This window comes from Abrus precatorius, unplaced genomic scaffold, assembly GCF_003935025.1.
Source record: "Abrus precatorius isolate BTA unplaced genomic scaffold, Abrus_2018 Scaffold9, whole genome shotgun sequence".
Classification (NCBI taxonomy): Eukaryota; Viridiplantae; Streptophyta; class Magnoliopsida; order Fabales; family Fabaceae; genus Abrus; species Abrus precatorius.
The window spans coordinates 35,407,337-35,426,172 of NW_020874439.1; the positions used below are offsets into that span (position 1 = coordinate 35,407,337).

The 18,836-nt window shown below is 34.3% G+C and overlaps 1 protein-coding gene across 2 annotated transcripts; it reads left to right on the forward strand.

Annotated features, from left to right (window-relative positions):
• The first annotated feature begins 123 nt into the window (after positions 1-123).
• On the forward strand, positions 124-18,749 carry LOC113849148 (small subunit processome component 20 homolog). 2 transcript variants are annotated; one of them, XM_027478826.1, is made up of 31 exons: positions 124-274; positions 544-666; positions 855-1,012; positions 1,567-1,611; positions 1,757-1,835; positions 1,942-2,015; positions 2,141-2,247; positions 2,474-2,660; positions 3,221-3,441; positions 3,985-4,198; positions 4,284-4,355; positions 4,449-4,795; positions 5,878-6,070; positions 6,493-6,739; positions 6,817-7,156; positions 7,569-7,749; positions 7,870-8,001; positions 8,152-8,413; positions 8,542-9,000; positions 9,299-9,762; positions 10,768-10,904; positions 11,012-11,193; positions 11,297-11,677; positions 11,908-12,033; positions 12,320-12,385; positions 12,462-14,248; positions 14,365-14,644; positions 15,524-15,757; positions 16,643-17,173; positions 17,264-17,396; positions 17,991-18,749. In XM_027478826.1, exons 1-31 carry the CDS (start codon positions 206-208, stop codon positions 18,245-18,247), a joined length of 8,088 nt encoding a protein of 2,695 aa, XP_027334627.1. In that variant the 5' UTR covers positions 124-205; the 3' UTR covers positions 18,248-18,749. The 2 variants fall into 2 exon arrangements, with proteins under 2 accessions (XP_027334627.1, XP_027334628.1); XM_027478827.1 differs by lacking the exons at positions 124-274; positions 544-666; positions 855-1,012; ... (4 more) ...; positions 2,474-2,660; positions 3,221-3,441 and having other exon boundaries at positions 4,096-4,198; positions 7,870-8,010.
• The last annotated feature ends 87 nt before the right edge of the window (positions 18,750-18,836 follow it).

The window sequence follows — 18,836 nt, forward strand, 5'->3', positions numbered from 1 at the left end:
TTATGATATATATATATATATATATATATATATATATATATATATATATATATTTATGACTGTTAGATTATAGATTTAAGTTGCCCATTGGAATGCGCCGCTCAGTGGCAGAGTCGGTTTTGTTCCCTCCATTCCATTAACAATTTGAGAAGAGAAAATCCATACTCAGCATTCTGCAGCTACGACTACCACTCTCTGCAACTCCATGGCCACTCCTTCACATGCTCAAGCTGTCAAGTCTCTCAACAAGTCCCCTGGTCGCCGCCGTTTTGTGGTAACCTTTCGTCTATCTCTCTGGCCGTGTTGTGGCGGCTCTGCTAAAACCCTAAACCTCGTGTTTGTTACTGGTTATTTATTTATTTTTTTAAATTTATAGAATCCTTGTATCACAATGTTCCTGTTGCTGTTCATATATATATATAAATCATCATCCAGTATCGATTAGTTGTAGCTGAAAATATGCTCTCTGGTAATGCTCTTTTGTATTAGTTGCTTGTTTTTTTTTTGTTTTTTTTTTCAATTTTGCTAAAATTGAATGTGCAGTTTAAGACATTCTCCGAGAGAGTAGATGAGATCGATATCAATGTATATCGAAGTCTTGAGAAGGTCAAAGCGGAGCCATCTGAGGGTTCCTCTTTCTTCAGAGACTGCCTTATAGAATGGAGGGTATGCTATAATATACAATTCCTCTTTATATTGCTTTATGTATTTATTGGCTGCGTTCTGTCATTGTATATTTGTATTTGAGATTGAGTCTTCTAGGATAAAAATTGTTTATAGAAAAAAATTGCAGGCTTTAACTACTTCATCTCAATCATTCTTGGTAATTATTTGCTTTAACTGTCAAAACACAGGAGTTGAACACTGCCGAGGATTTTATTTCATTGTATGAAGAAATTATGCCTTATACACAAACTCTGCCCCTGGTGCTCTTGCACAAGGAATCTTTAATCTCAAAGCTTCTTTCTAGGTTGCACATAAAAGCAAGGCTATCCCTTGAACCGATTCTAAGGTATACTTGTCTGTTTTAAACATTGTGTCATTATGCTTGATTAGGGATGTTAGGGTGTTACATGATAAAATGATAACAATAAATCATATTACTATGTTTTGAAAAACTTGGGCATGATAACTTTTAATGTGATCAGAGCAAGTATTTTGCATTCTCAATAATAGCAACAATTTTGGTGCATTCCTGACTTTTCTATTACAACTAATTATTATTTGTAGCTGTATGTGCAGATTGATTGATTGATTTTGGATTCTTTTTGAGTGGTTGAAGTTGAATTCAGTTTGTGAAAATCTGTTGGATTTTATTAATAAAAGTATTGGAGTCTAGCCATACAATTATGTTGTTCTATATAGGTCTTCTATATTCTTGAGAAAATATATATTAGTTTTATATTTTGTTGCATTCTGTTTTACACTGAATATTAACAACCAGGTAGCCTTGGGCTTGGTTATTTGATGGGTAGTTGTTTCTCTTTTTCTCCCTCTTCTGTGTTTTTTTGGTGTTCTATTATTTTGCAGTTGTTGCCAATGAATCTCAAAGATTTGTTTTTACAGGTTAATTGCAGCTTTATCTAGAGATCTCCTAGAGGAATTTGTTCCGTAAGTTGCTTATCACATGGGCTAGATGTTGGCTCTTTTGAGTTTCCCTTATTTTGATTGTCAAATTTCTGCCTGGCTCTTGCACATATATCTTTCTACAAGAATATCACATGGTTTTCTTATTCATTGTGCATATGGTTGTTAGGCTATTGCCAAGAATTGTGGAGTCTTTAGTTTCTCTTCTAGAAAGTGGTGGTGATAGGGAGCCAGATATCATTGAACAGGTATATTCTATCATTTTGGTGTTCTTATGGGGATATTGTTGTCCGTGTCATCTTTGGTAGTTTCCTTAGTTCAGCATGAATTATGAAAATGTTTGTTTTGATGCAGATATTCACGTCATGGTCATACATTATGATGTATCTGCAAAAATATCTAATACGCAACCCATCAGAGGTGCTTAAGTGAGTGATTGAGTTTGGCTCAACATACAACTGATTATATTACTTATTTCAGCCTACAACCTGGAATTAAAAATATGATTTTTTCTAATTTTGGACTTGTTTTTCTTTGACTTTGATACTTCAAGGGTCACATCAAAATTGAGGTATTATCCAAATGAATACGTCCAACAATTCATGGCTGAAGCAATGTCATTTGTTTTGAGAAATGCCCCAGATGAGCAGCTCAAAAGAGGTATTCTTGTCATTGATTATTCTTCATTGTCAATATTTCTTTCCCCCCTTTTCTATCTTGTCTTCTATATTTTCAACCAATTTCCCTAATTTTCTAGGACTTCTATTCTAGAATAAATTACTTCCTGGTTTAATCTCTGTCCCTGTCTCTCTTTTATGTATCTGTAATTATGCCTTTATTGATTTGTTTGGGTGGTTGAAAAACTTATTGTTGTTTGATGACACAGGAATTAGAAAAGTCATTGATGATGCAGTAAAGAAGCCATCTCTGTGCAAAGAATCAGGTGTTGAAGCATTGCTTTATAATATTATGAAAGGTTACTCATCAAGATTCCACTCAAAAGCAGAGCGAGTGTTACGATTATTGACTAGTGAAGCAATTTATCCTGTTGGTGATAACATTGACCAAGGCAAGCTTGTTCTCTGATTAAAAGAATAATTCTATTTTGATTCTTCTGATTTCCAAATATTTTGATTGCTGCTCAAGCTACTCTGCTACTTAGTATCAGTAACATACAAAGATAATCAATATATGATTGGTCTTTTGTTCATCAGAGAATATTCATTTTTCATTGGTTAAATTCCCTCATTTGGCTCTAAGATTGGACAGTGAGATGCCATGTATATACTGCTGTAAAGCCTGTGGCTTACTGTTATGAAAATAAAATTGAATTTGTTGATGTCCTGTACAAAGGGGATATTATTGTGTATATCAAAGTCCTATACACCATTTGATGATCTAGCCTCCAGCAGCCTAATTTCTTTTAAACAAAAGTTAGAAACTCAAGCATTATAATTGATTGTTCCATGCAATTTTCATTTTCTCATTGTATATTCCCTGTAGGATTCTCTCTACTATAACTTTTGGGATTCTTGTCATAGGTCATCTTCTCTCTTAGGCTTCTGTCATCTGTAAATATAATTAACTTTGTTATTGATTTCTAGTATATTGTATTACAATGTTTCTTATCTAGACCTGCCTCTATTTCAGAGTCAAGGACAATTCTGAAAATTATAAAATCTGTCTTCAAGAAGTTATGTGAGAAGATGGAGTCCAAGCAGATGAGTTTGGTATGGAATTGCTTATATAAGGAAGTAAATGAATGTGTTAATACAGGAAACACCATCCACTTAAGACGCATTTTATCAGTACTTATCTCAGCTATAAAGATGCAAAATGGGCAAAAAGTGTCTGGTAAGTTACAATACCTTATGTTACTGAACTTTTCCTTTTGGTCTGTTCAGCTATGTTGAGCTGGTTGACAAGGATAACAAACTGTGGTTGTTTTATAGCAAGCTGATCACAAATCTGTATTGAATAAATAGCTTAAATTTTAAGTTTCTTTAGGATATCTGTCATAATGCTTCCCTTTATTTCTACTATTTAAATTTGGGTTTACCAAGTTATCCCTGCACTTTTGGGTATGAAAAAAGTTAAAATTTTAATATAAACCACAGGAGGTTGGAAACAGGATAAGCAAACTGCACTCCTAATGGAGTACAAAGGTTCAGGTCGTAAAAAATGTCATTTGTGGGAAGGACCTAGCCTCAGGTGGCTAGAGATTATCCGTTATATTTTCATTTTGTCAAAGTGTGCATTGTTTTAACAATATTTTTTTTTTCTTCCAAATGTAATGTGTTGGATATCAGGATGGTCTGCCTTATCTTTTCTTCAGAAAGTTGCCTGAGTTTGTCTATGTGCTTTTGGACTGATTTTAATTGCACTTACATTTGGCAGAGTATAAGCCTATGCTGGAACTTGTTCTGCTGCTTGTGCAGACATTTATCACACCTTATGGAGTTATTGAGTCACAAGAAAATATATATTTAGTTGTTGATAAAGTATTGAAATTAATGCTGGCCATTCTTAATGGGCTCAGTAAGTGCAGTAATCCAATGATATCAGAGTGTGCTTTCCAGTGGGCTCCGATTTTTAAATCACGAAGCTCAAGGTAATGACTGAAACAGTGCATTTGTGATATTGTTTTCTTTATCTTATTTCTATACCCTCTTGACATGTTTGAGCTTGGGTTCCAGTTTGCTGTGTTTTATTAGAGAACTACTACAGAAGGATCTTTGTTTACTTGCTTTCAGAAGTAATATTATAAGGTAACCTTAAAATGGTGTGTGCGCACTTGTGATTAAGTTATTGTTTATTGCTCTATGAATATAAATATTTGACTTCTATTACTTGTTTTTTAGTGCTTTGAATGATTTAATGGAGATTTCAGAGGAAGAGGTGGTACATTTGTTACAATCCTTCTGTGAGAAAATGCAATTACATATACGAAACTCGGACTTTGTGGATGGAACAGGTGCAGAAGCGCTTGCCAGGATATGCAGTCATTTGCAAGGGACAATCAATTATTGGGTTGGAACAATAAATGATGTTGCACATTCTGATGTATTATGTCAAATTGACGAAGGAAAGTTGGCACTGCTGTGGGGAGCTGTGAACTGCTATTCTCACATGTCCATTGTTAAGGCCAATCCATCCTTGTTGATGGATCTTGTGGATGCTGTAGATCATTTTCTGACTGTTAGAGCTGGTATTCCATCTTTTCTTTGTGCTTTGTTTAGATGATTAAAAAAATATAGAAGGAAGAAATAAAAGAGAAAGAAATATAATAGAAATGGGCTTGGATGAATAAAAATTAGAAATAAATGCATTTTTTTCTCTGCACTGTTTGGATGAGTGGAAGTGAGTAGAAAGAAACAGATAATGCATACAAAGATAACTTTACCCTTTATAATTACAATCAGCTAAATCCAAAGTAAAAAGGAAAAGTGTGGGTGGTGGAATACCACATTTCTTCTCTTTATTACAAAAATCTCTTGTAAAGGGGACATATTTCTCTCCTTTCTCCTTCTTCCATAATTATTTTCATCCCAATTCTATTTATCCAAATGTAGTGTTATCCCATATATAATATCTGTCCAGCTTTAGGACACATGTCAATTTCTGATCCAATTTTTTTCAGTTTTTCCAACCACTTGAACCTTTTCATTTGTGTAATATTTAGTTACGTTGAACCTTTGGTTTATATCCAATTGTTATTTACTTTTCTTAACCTGTGCATTTATATGGGGACTGTTTCTAGTTGTTTCAAATATTATACTTTGACTAGCAATCTTGTAGAACCTGTGTGTAGGTCATATTAAAGATGGTATTCCATTGTGTCTAGACAAGATTGAGTCTGCTGTCATAATATTGAACTGGGTTGGACCATACTATGAAAGAGGATATCTGATTATGGCTGACATTTGGATCATTGTATTTATTGATGTTTAGGGGGTGTTTGGAAGAGCTAATGTAGAGTTACTTATAAAAATAGCTTCTGACTCTCATGATAGCTCATTTCATAAAGCTTTTTGATATAACATAATAACATATTAAAATAAGTTCTTTTTTTAGCATATTCCAGTAAATTTTATGGTCAAATTTATGGTATAAGCTACCCTGTAGTAAGAGCTTATTGATAAGTTCTTATTTAAGCTGTTTACTAAATGCACCCTAATCTTGTTTTCTATTTTGCATATGTTTTCCTGTTGAATTCTATTGGCAATAAGAACATAAAATATAATTTCTTACATTCAGTTATTTCTTTCTGTTCCTCTATTTTATCTGTAGGCTTCATTGCAGATATGTCTAGAAAGGCCTGGGAAAGCATTATAGGTTCTGTATTAAGTTCTTACAACAGACTGTACAGAAACACTAACCTTGGAGCTGATAAAACTGCAAAATTTTTAAGTCTTGCAAAACGATATAAGTCATCTTCACAAGTGTTGTTGGGTGTTGCTGATTATTTGGAATACAAGAATGGGTATGTGTGTTGAAGTTAACTGCTTTTAGACACATCTTGTTTTCCATTCTAGTAAGACACCAAATTAGTCCCTGAAATTAAAGCATTAGTCAAATTAATCCATGAAATTACAAAAATTTATCATTTTAGTTCTGAAATTTTCAAACATTGGTCATTTTAGTCCTTATTTTTGTCATTTTAGAAACTAAAATTATAGTTGTTGTGTGGTAATGTTAGGGATTAAAATGCCCGTTGTTTGATAATTTCAGGTATTAAAATGATGTTTCTGTAATTTTAAGGGACTAAAATGATCGGTGTTTGTAATTTCATGGTCTAATGTGGTGTATTATTCTTTTGCATGCTTTGGAAGTTCAATTTTTTCAATAGCTTTATTAGTAGTTAGAGCTCTGTACTTGTGTAACTTTCTCACTTGTATATGACAGTTCCTCATTGGAAGACAATGGCTCTAGAATTTATCATTCAGAGGTTGAAGAAAGAACTACGGATGCAGTGGCAATATTTGCCAATAATTTGTACCATTCAGATAAGGATATTCGCATTTCCACTCTTAAAATACTTTGTCACTCTAATCCTTTGAGTGGGGAAAATTCTTCAGTAGATCAGCAAGCTGAAAAGAAAAGGAAAATTGAAGTTTCTCCAACTTTCAATGTGAATTGCCCAGAAAATAATGTATGTATCTTTTAGATTCTGTGCCATTATCTTTTTTTAACTTCAGTATGTCAATGTGTATTTTGGTGAATTGACAGGCACTGCTGTTGCTCCTTTCTATTGAATCAACTCCCATTTCGATTTCTACAAGCAGAAGCATTCAGCGATTGATTTCTAAGATACAAATGGACCTTTCTGCTAGAAGGATTCCTGATGTTTATGTGCCTCTTGTTTTAAATGGATTGCTTGGCATATTGAATAATCGATTTAGCTACCTCTGGAATCCTGTAATAGAATGTATTGCTGTCTTGATTAGCCAACATTTTTTACTTGTATGGGATAGCCTTATCAATTATCTGGAAAAGTGTCAAGCAATATTGCAGACCTCTTGTAACTTGCACAGCAGTGTCAATGGTGCATTGTTTGAGCAGCCAGCTGGTATGTCTCCACTATACTGACACTACATTATGTTCCCCAGTTCTCCCCTGCCTCCCCCCTGCATAGAGGATGTCTTAGGAGTGAAACTTGGACACTATTTTATATAAAATTAGTAATTGATTGGTGAATTTGACTTGAGTTTAATATATTCTGTAAAATTTTAATTAGTTTAATCAATTTGTATTTAGCTTAATTGGTAATACCCTGTAACAAAGTATTTATAGATTTGTTTGTTATGCTTTGTAATTTTCTTCAAAAATTTTAAATTCCTGACTTTTAATATTAAATATAATTGTTACTATTTTGGAAGGATTTATATATGGAAAGGTTACCATTTATGCTTGACTTTTGAGATTATATTATTGAAATGCCATTGTGTATGTTTGGTAATCAAGTTGATTATGTTTCTCAGGTCTACTTGATTGTTTCAAATTGTTTGTCCATCATGAGTCAGATAGCACACCATCTGTAACAATTTTAGCATTATTGCTTCAAGCTTTGCAAAAAATTCCAAATGTTATTGAACCTCGTTCTAGGCAATTCATTCCTCTATTTTTAAAGTTTTTGGGATACAATGATCTTGATCTCAAAAGGTAAATTTTTACTGGATTTTATCCCTTTTGTAATGCATTATTTTGAATTTTGTGAACCATTATGTTTTACTTAAATTTCCATGTTTGACAATTTTTGTTACTTTGCAAATGAAATTGCAGCGTGGGATTGTTTGATTCTCATGCTTGTAAAGGGAAAGAGTGGAAGGCTGTCTTAAAAGAATGGTTAAACTTGTTGAGGCTGATGAAAAATCCCAAGTCGTTTTACTGTGGCCAGTTTCTTAAGGATGTTCTGCAGAATAGGTTTGATGTGCAATTTTATTATGTATTTTTTTCATTACAGCAATGTTTTGTTTACCAGTTACTTAGATAAACTTATCTACGTGGCCTCCCAATTTAAACATTTTGTTGTTTTCCTTTCTGTTTTTGGTGCCTTTTCTGCAGGCTTCTAGAAGACAATGATCCTGAAATACAGATGAGAGTGCTGGATTGCCTGTTAATCTGGAAGGATGATTACTTTTTACCATATACTGAGCATTTGAGGTACTTGATTAGTTCCAAAAATTTAAGGGAGGAACTAACTACATGGAGTTTATCCAGAGAATCTGAAATAATTGAAGAGTGCCACCGTGCTTATCTTGTGCCATTAGTTATCCGTCTTTTGATGCCAAAAGTGAGAAAGCTGAAAGGACTTGCATCTCGAAAGGTATCCTCAGTTAGAGTATCTTCTGGTTGTTTATATATTCTGTCATGCAATTTTTTTGTTTCTCACATTCTTTTCATAGCCTTTTACTTTATAGACTAATCATTTGTCATCTCCTTCTCATTTGTCAGAAAGCAAGCATTTGTCATCGGAAGGCAATTCTGAGTTTCATAGCTGGATTTGATGTCAATGAGCTGCCTCTTTTTTTTGCATTACTGATAAAACCATTGCAAATAGTGAAGAAAGCTGATGGACCTGCTAACTTGTTTTGGGCTTTACCTAGAGGTTCCATTAGTGAATTTGAAGCTTCGTCTTTGTTAGAATATTTTACTTTGGAGAATATAGCAACCCTCTCCTGGAAAAAGAAATATGGATTTTTGCATGTCATTGAAGACATTGTTGGCATTTTTGATGAATTTCATATTAGGCCATTTCTTGATCTATTGGTGGGGTGTGTTGTTCGGGTATTGGAGAGCTGCACTTCAAGTCTTGACAAAGCAAAATTGAATGGGGTTCATTTAGATCACTGTAATTCTAGCACTGGCTCAAGTTCTTTTGGGGAGGACAGTGTGCCAACAAATCAAATACAGGTAATATTATGTTAACGCTGAGTGCAATTTTTATGTGCAATGAACTATCTAAATGAATGTCGTTGGGTAAATGTTATGAATAGTGATTAGCACTGCCATTTGGTGTGTTTCAATAAAAGTAACTTAGGTATAATACTGTATACTTTTTAAGCTTGTTTGTTGGATTGTTTTCTATTCTCTTCTTGTTGCATATTGACAACTAAAAGTATATTAGCAGAGCTACTGGATAGGCTCTAAGTTTTCCCTCTTTCATTATCTTTATTGTCTGATTTATTTTTCTATTTTTTAACTTGTGCAGATGGGCAGTACTTTGAAGCAGCTCAAGGATATGAGATCTCTGTGCCTGAAAATTATTTCGCTTGTACTCTATAAGTATGAAGATCATGAATTTGGTTCTGATATGTGGGACAGATTCTTTTGCTCAGTAAAACCGCTGATTGATAAATTCAAACAGGAGGCTGCTAGTAGTGAGAAACCAAGTTCACTGTTATCTTGCTTTCTTGCCATGAGTGCAAACCATAAACTTGTAGCACTATTATGCAGGGAAGAAAGTCTTGTACCTGATATATTTTCAATTATCTCCATCAATTCAGCTGCTGAAGCGGTTATATATTGTGTTCTAAAGTTTGTTGAAAACTTGTTGAGCCTTGACAATCAGTTGGGTGATGATGACAATTGTGCCCAAAGAGTTTTACTTTCAAACATTAAAGTACTTGTGGACAGCATCTGCTGTTTATTTGGAAATGATAATGCAACCAAGAGGTATATTAGCTCTATTTGCATGAGCTCTCCCAATTTTAGTTGCTGAATTTACTATTTTAACCATGTAAGTTTGCTTGTTGCTTTTGACATAATCCAAAGCCTCTGCATTGGGTTTGGCAACTGTATTTTTACTCCTCCATCAGTCTTAACAATGATACGATGCTTGTAGTTTTCTGCAAGGAAGAATTTTTATCATCTAGTTGATGAGGGGGCTATGATGTATGGTAGCCATAAGGATCAGGAGGCAAACAAAAACCATAATTGTCACATCTGACTGAGTGTTCCATCTGGACCAATCTTGAAATATAGACCTTAATGAAAACTAGCAGTAGTTTGTCTTCTGGGTGTCAGCCTTACCTGTATTGGGTAAATGTTGGGTATTAAACCAATCACGCATCTTCACCTAACAAAATTTTTTTGGGAGAGTTGGTCCTTGACATGGTATTAGTTCCTCCATGTCCCAGCGGACAGGAGTTCAATCCTTGTTGCTTCCATTCTTCTAATACAATTTGAATTTATGCATAAGTTAGTATACCTATGTTTTGTCCACGCTGCAAGGCCAAAGAGCTTGATATAAAATCGTTTATGTACCTTCTGCTTAAGCTTTTAGGAAGTTAGTCCTTGACAGTGTAGAAGAAGAGGACAAAGACTATACAAAAGCAGGGTAGGAAGTACATAAAAAGTGATATCTCAAACATAATTTTTCAATAGGAGTAGGATTACGAGTGAAAAACTGCCTTTGGATAATGCAATTGGAAGTTTCTAGTGCACCCAGGATATTGGGTGAACTCAGTCAGATTATTTGGAAAATAACAAGATTAAGTACTGACATAGTGACATATTTAGGAAATGGATTAACCGTATAATTGTATCATATGAATAGGTGGATGCCTCTGATTGTATATTATGTTTGAAGAAACATTTTTCTTTTATGTATAAAGAAGACATGTAGGAAAAAGGGGACTTGAGTACTTAATATTTTGCTATCGCTTGTTTTTTTGGCAGAAAGCTGATCAAATCTCCTGGGGAAACAATTATCAGAATTTTCAAACTTTTACCCAAGTACATCAATGAGGCAGAGTTGGCAAAGCAATTTGTGGACATATTGCTTCTGTTTATGGAAAAGAAAACTCAGAGTTGTGGTGAGAGAATGTTTTATTTCTGCACATGACATGTTTTTAATCCTTTGCTCTTTTTTTTTTTCAACTTGATTTCTGTATTATTATTGAAATTTTCTTTGTTATTGTAGATGTCTGGGGTGAAGCTTTACAAGTCATTCAAAATATTATACCGATATTAGGTCAAGGAAGTACTGCTAAAATTCTGAGTGTTGTCTCTCCTTTATATGTTTCTGCTGAGTTGGATTTGCGTTTGAGAATATGTGATCTTCTTGATGCTCTTGTAGCATCTGATGCATCTCTGCTCTCAGTGGTAATCCCCGTTCTTTTGTCTCCCTTGATCCATGGATTTTTCTTTTTAACAAAAGCTTACCACATTCCATGTTTCTTTTCTCTGCTATTTTATATGGATGCAGGCAAAACTTCTTCGGCAGCTGAATGCTACATCTACTTTGGGTTGGCTTGACCATGATGCTATTTTGAATGCTTACAGAGTCATTAATAGTGATTTCTTCAGAAGCATTCAAGTGGAACATGCATTACTTATTTTATCCCATTGTGTGCATGACATGGCATCAGAAGAAACAACTTTTATGTGTAGTGCCTATAGTTCTTTGCTATCTTTTGTTGATTTTTCTGCACTCATTCTATGCCAAGAAGGAAACACTGAAGGAGAGTTGTCAATGGTGAAAAACACTAACGGTTGTTGGACAAAATCATGCATCAAGCGTATTGCAAAGAAATTTCTATTGAAGCATATGGCAGATGCAATGGATGGACCACTTTCTGTTATGAAGGTATTTGGTAACTTCAGTTATAAATCATTATGAAGTGTTGAGTACTGTATCAATTTTCAGTTATGTTAAGTTTTAACATATACGTGCATATAATCAGACTTTCTCCCATGTCTCCCTTTGAGGCGCTAGATAGATATTAAGTTAATTACTGCTTGAAATGTAAACTTCAATTATAAATAAATGATTATTTATCCCTTGTGATGTTTATACACTAGTTTATGTTGTGGCAGGGATGGATAAAATTGTTACATCAAATGGTGTTGAAGCTTCCGGAAGTGTCAAAGCTTAAATCACTTATGGTCATGTGCAATGAGGATGGTGAAGTAAATTTTTTTGACAATATAACTGACTCAGTGGTATGTTTCTGTTTAAGCTAAGTAAATTTTTCTGTTTAACTTACGGTTGTTACCCTTAGTTGCCTCTTTCATTTGTTTACATATACATAGCTTTTTATTCCAAACATTTCACAATCAGTTTTCCATCATTATTTTCTATTGAAACACCTTTCTTCTGTGTCCTTATTGTATAATCAGAAACACTATCAAACTTACGTCTTTTTATTCATCTGTTTACTCCTTAATTTTGTTGGAGTTATTTAAATAGCCAGAAGGTTGTCTCACGTAAGTACATTTGGTGTTGCAGATACGTAAGAGAGTTAAAGCATTGTCATGGTTTAGGAATATTATCATTAAGAACAAGTTTTCTGAGGTAGTAACTTTATCCTTTCAATTGAATGGATTTTTCCTAGTTACTGAAATTTAATTATTTTATTGTTTACTTCCAGTTGATAGCTGAAAAAGTGTTCATGCGACTCTTCTTCAACATGTTGTTTGATGAGAAAGAAGCAAAGGCAGAGCATATGAAAAATGCTTGCATAGAAACCATTGCTTCTGTAGCTAGTCAAATGGGATGGAAGTCATACTATGCATTATTGATCAGATGTTTTCGGGGAGCATCCAGTAGTCCAGACAAACAGAAACTCTTTATACGCTTGATTTGCTCTATTTTGGATAAATTTCACTTTTCAGAAGTTGGTTACAATAAAGAACCTAAGGAATCTATGGTTGGAATTTCTGACATAGGAATAACCGACTCTTCTGATGCAAACACGGAGATACAGACTTGCCTCTATAAAGTTGTGCTTCCAAAAATACAGAAGCTGCTGGATTCTGATTCTGAAAAGGTCAATGTAAATATCAGTATTGCTGCACTGAAACTACTTAAATTACTTCCAGGAGATGTGATGGACTTGTATCTTCCAACTATTGTTCATCGAATTTCAAACTTCTTGAAGAGTCATCTAGAAAGCATTCGTGATGAAGCTAGGTCTGCATTGGCTACTTGTTTGAAAGAACTTGGATTGGAGTTCTTGCAATTTATTGTCAAGGTTTTGCAGTCTACCTTGAAGAGAGGATATGAACTTCATGTTTTAGGATACACACTTAATTTTATTTTGTCCAAGTGCCTTTCAAGTCCAGTTGTTGGAAAGATAGATTATTGTTTGGATGATGTCCTTTCTGTGATAGAGAATGACATTCTTGGAGATGTTGCTGAGCAAAAGGAGGTGCAAAAGATAGCTGCAAAAATGAAAGAAACAAGGAGGAAAAAGTCATTTGAAAGCTTGACATTGGTGGCCCAAAATGTAACATTCAAAAGCTATGCACCGAAGCTCCTTGCACCTGTGACTGCTCATTTGCAGAAGCACATTACACCTAATGTAAAAGGAAAATTGGAAAATATGTTGTGTCATATAGCTGCTGGTATTGAAAGCAATCCATCTGTAGATCAGACTGAACTATTTATCTTCATTTATGGAATTATTGAAGATGGCTTAAAAGATGAAATTGGTTGGCATGAGAATAAATTAACGAAATTGGAAGATAAAGATAGCCGGATTAATACCAAAAGAATTTCTACAGGCCATGTAGTTGCTAATGGTTTATTGTGTTCACACCTTATTACAGTGTTTGGTCTCAGAATATTGCATAAACGTATGAAGAGTATGAAACAGAACGTAAAAGATGAAAATACTCTATCCTTATTAGATCCTTTTGTCAAGCTATTAAGTGATGGCTTGTGCTCCAAGTATGAGGATATTTTGTCTACTTCCCTTGGCTGCCTTGCTATACTGGTCAAGTTGCCTTTACCATCCCTTCAACCACAGGCTGAGAGAGTAAAAACTGCTTTGTTAGATATTACCCAAAGTTTGGTGAACTCTAGCAGTCCTTTAATGCAGTCATCTTTGACATTGCTGACTGCGCTTTTGAGGAACACAAAAATTTCTCTCACCTCAGATCAGATAAATCTATTAATTCAGCTTCCTATATTTCTTGATCTTGAAAAGAATCCGTCTTTGGTGGCCTTATCCCTTCTAAAGGGTATTGTCAGCCGTAAGCTGGTTGTACCTGAGATATATGATCTTGTCACTAGGGTTGCAGAACTGATGGTAACTAGTCAGATGGAACCAATTCGAAAAAAATGTAGTAAAATTTTGTTGCAATTTTTGCTTGATTATCAACTTTCAGAAAAGCGCTTGCAACAACATTTGGATTTCCTGCTCTCAAATTTGAGGCAAGTGATTCAGCATAGTATATTCCTTGTTATATATATATATATATATATGTGTGTGTGTATATATTTATATAGTAAAGATTGATTAGGCTTATGGATATTTTAATCCCTTGCAGATATGAGCATTCAAGTGGACGGGAATCTGTTCTTGAAATGATTCATGCTATTATTGCGAAATTTCCAGAAAGTGTTTTGGATGAGCAATCACAGACATTATTTGTTCATTTGGTAGCTTGTTTAGCCAATGATAGTGATAATGTTGTTCGTTCTATGAGTGGGGCTGCTATAAAAAATCTCATTAGTTCTGTTAGTTCTAATTCACTTAATGCCATACTTGAGTATGCTCTTTCTTGGTATTTGGGTGGCAAGCGGCAACTATTGGGTGCAGCCGCTCAGGTAATGTTCTCTAAAATATTGTGAATCATAAATTGGTTTGAAATCATAAACTTCAAGATTATGTTGTCTTGGTATTATGATGTTTATTTTGAGTTCATTTGTAATATGCCATCTTACCAGATCATGCTTACATTGGGCTTTTGTAAAAACAATTATGCAGGCAAATTACTAATTAACATTAATAGACTATCACTTTAATTAAATTTTGTTTTTGGTCATAGTCCTAGTCCTAGTGTTTTATTGTAATATTTGCAGCCTTAGGTGTGGTTAGCGTGTTGGATTGCCTAAACAGTTTGAGGTATATTAGCAAATGGTTGAGAGTACACAAAGAAAGTACTCCTCAACAGAAAAGTGACAGGAAGAATCAGGTTTGATCAACATTTAGGAAATGACAAAGGAATTTATCTGGGTATTCTACTTTATTGTGTATTCAATCAGTCTGAGTTTGACATTCTACTCTTTAGAGGTTTGAGTTAAGTTGGACAGTTGGCATTTTAGTAGAAAAGTGGTTAACCTGGAATTTTCATTTTTTGTGATGATACAAAATTTTGCAAGAGCTATGAATGGTGTATGAATAGTCACTGTTATTCTTCTTGTTGAGAACTACTGTTCAAACAGATGATTTGACCTTAGAATTTAGATGGCTTTGGTTTTTCGTAGAGGAGTTTTCTCCAATAAGTAAGAAACTGGAAGACTGACTGGCAGTAGTAATCACTAGAAGAATCAAGAACCAATATATTCTGTGTTTGATTTTATTTAATTCCAATTTTTTTTTTGTATGACCTTAAATTTGAAAAATTATTCTAGCTCTACCATAGGACACTTGTAGCTTTTCTTGTCTGCATGATTTATACTAACCTTAAAAAATTGCTGATGTAGGTTTTGGGGCTGCTGATTGAGGTAATAAAGAAAGGATTTCATAAACATATAAATTGTATCTTGCCTGTGACTAAATGCATCTTGCAGTCTGCCATAGATGCAATTACTAACAGGCAAGTGGGCTTTTCAGCCGAATCTATCATTCCCCTTTGGAAAGAAGCATACTACTCACTTGTTATGTTAGAGAAGATGATTAATCAGTTCCATGATTTATGCTTTGCGAAGGATCTTGAGGTAAATGTCTGTGTACTGTCTATTAAATATAGATAAATTCAGATATCGATGTGTTGTTTATGACATGTTAGTCTATGCCCATCCAGAAAATAGGTGAGAAAGGGGCTGAAACTTAAACTTATTTTAGCATATACTAACAAGTTTCTCATGCATTACTACAACAACAACAATTAAACTTTATCTCACTAGGAAACAAACGTATTTTAGCATATACTAACAAGTTTTTCATGCATTACAACAACAACAACTAAACCTTATCTCACTAGGTAAGGTCGACTACATGGATTACACAATGACTTTGAGCTCGGTCTAAATGAATGTGTGTCAGAAGTGGGATTTGAATCCATGCCCTCTCACTAAAACTTACACGATGACTGATAAGTTTCTCATGCATTATACATGTATTTTTAAATTTAGACAACTTAAAATAATTTATATATATAAGAAAAAAATATTACCATTGTCAAACAATTAAGCAAGAATGAAGCGTTACAGGAGACATCCTCCTTGTCAAGAATGGATGTTTTATATTATTATATAAAAATAAATTAAACAGGCAATCCTTTGAAATTCACAAGTAAATTATAGGAATAAATTTTAGTGAATCAACTAATTATTTAATATGATGAATCAAAATTCCAACTTATAGATATGAAAAGTTTTGATATTAACAATTGGATAATTTAGGATCGAGTAAATTCAAATAATAATATTTAAGAAAATAAAGAATAAAATATTTAATGCAGAAGAAGCTACACAATTCTTAGTATGCAGACAGTTTTTTCCTTCCCTTTCTACAAGTTCTATTGCACGATTAATCAAAACTGTTGAGTTTCCACATTTCTGAGCTAGGACACTGACACTATTTTTGTCGAAATGTTTCAGGATATATGGGAAGCAATATGCGAGATGCTGTTGCACCCACATTCATGGATACGCAACAGATCGGTTCGCCTCATAGCCCTATACTTTACACGTGTAACAGATGTTAGCAGAGAAAATCATGAAAGCTCCTTAAGAAATTATTTTATTATGAGTCCAAGTAGACTATTTTTAATAGCTACTTCTCTTTGCTGCCAACTGAAAATGTCACTCATTGATGATGCTGACAGCAAGCTTATGACCCAGAATATTGTCTTTGCTATTTGTGCTGTCCATTCTTTATTGGGGCAACTTGCATGTGTAGATCCCCCTGCATTCTGGGCTACTCTTGAGCAACACGAAAAGGACCAGTTTCTTAGAGCTTTTGAGCTTCTTGATTCAAGAAAAGGAAGAAACATGTTCATGTCCTCATCTCTTACCTCTCCTGCATTTGAAGATGACAATCAATGTAATGTTAATAATGCCAAGCATGTACTTATCTCGTTGTTGCTCAGTAAAATGGGGAAAACTGCCCTTCAAATGGGTGCTATTCAGGTTGGTACACTAGTTCTTTGTGTGCATTCTCTAGTATCGATTAATGTGCTTATGAATAATATTATATCCCATTTTGCTTGTTTAATGCAGATGGAAATAGTCTTCAACAGTTTTGGAAATATTATGACACAGATTAGTCAGGATGACTGCCTACACTATGCATACATGGTCCTGTTACCGATATATAAAGTCTGTGAAGGATTTGCTGGAAAAGTTGTAACTGGTTAGTTTTCATAACTGGGAAAAGTAGAAATGTAACCAAAATTTGCTTGTTTACTCTCTTTTATTTCCTTAATTTATTTTATGGTAGGTAAATTTCAAGCCTGTAATAGGTAGCCATCTTACTAAAATGGTGTCGTGTATAATTATTGATAATTTTCTATACACTGTTGTATCTGGATCAGAACCCTCTCATATGACCAACATGAGCCGGTCTTGTTATGGGACAGAAAGCCACCAAAGGAAAATCAATGGATCCTACATAAATAAATGTGGGTCCTACACTCCTAAAATTGCTTTGCATCTCTTCTCATAACATGATCCTTTCATGTTATTAACATGAGAGGGAGGATCCTGATCCATCCGTATCATGTTCAAGATTTTCTTTACCTTCTATTTTCCCTATTTATTTTTCTTATTCCTTAATTTTTTTGTTTTGTTTTGGTGGTGTGGGGTGAGGGTTACTAGACATACCTAATGTTCCAAGTTAAATCTTTACCAAGCCCTCCCTTCGTGTTATATTTTTAGATTACCAGTTCCCCTCCCCTTTGTTAATTTTTTTTCTGACAGCTTACTGAGCATGGTTATTCTTTACCAGATAAAGCAAAAAAGCTGGCAGAGGACACCTGTGGAAAAGTAGAGAATATTTTGGGTACTCAGAACTTTGTGCAAGTTTACAACCTTGTCAGGAAGAACCTTAAGTTGAAAAGAAATAAAAGAAAACAAGAAGAAAAGCTCATGGCTGTTATCAATCCAGCGCGAAATGCCAAACGGAAGATGAAAGTTGCTGCCAAGAATCATGCCAACAAAAAGAGAAAAATCATGACAATAAAAATGGGGAGATGGATACATTGATCAAAAGTTGGGCGACGAGAAAGGTCCATGTATGTACATCCAGTTTGGCGCTTCAAGTAATCCTGTGTCAAGGTTTTCATTCTGTCGTTGATCTTACCATGATCCAGGAGACTCCTGGAGATAGTCTCTTATAAAGGATAGTGTCGGCACCTACTGTTGCTTGAAGAAAAATTGTGGTGTGGTGATTGAATTGGTGAATAGGCATCTCTGGTGGCGAAGGGCAGACATGACTGGAAGGACAAGTTGGAATTTTCTTGATAAATTTGGAGTATTAACTTTCATTTCATGATAGGATTAGGTAGTTTTAACGAATGTATTTTGAAAAGGAAAGAAGTCCATTTACGATTACAGCTGTTAGTTATAGGTCAGCCTTCAGTGCTTGGATCGCTTCACTTTCAAGTATGAATGATTGGCGAGACTTGTTTCTGAATATTGTATGTAGACTCTATCCAAATTTTTGTTCCACACACATTGAGTATAAAATTAAAATACAGCATTCGGGAGAATATTCTTTTTGTACCGTATATGTTTCGCTTTTTACCTTGACATCACTCTTGGACCATGGCATTATGTTGGCCTTTCCACAAAA

Excerpts from the sequence above, each read along its gene's own strand:
- LOC113849148 (XM_027478826.1), top strand. The coding sequence starts at position 206 with ATGGCCACTCCTTCACATGCTCAAGCTGTCAAGTCTCTCAACAAGTCC. Across the intron at positions 667-854 it reads ACTGCCTTATAGAATGGAGG|GAGTTGAACACTGCCGAGGA; the intron begins GTATGCTATAAT and ends GTCAAAACACAG. Across the intron at positions 3,442-3,984 it reads AAATGGGCAAAAAGTGTCTG|AGTATAAGCCTATGCTGGAA; the intron begins GTAAGTTACAAT and ends TACATTTGGCAG.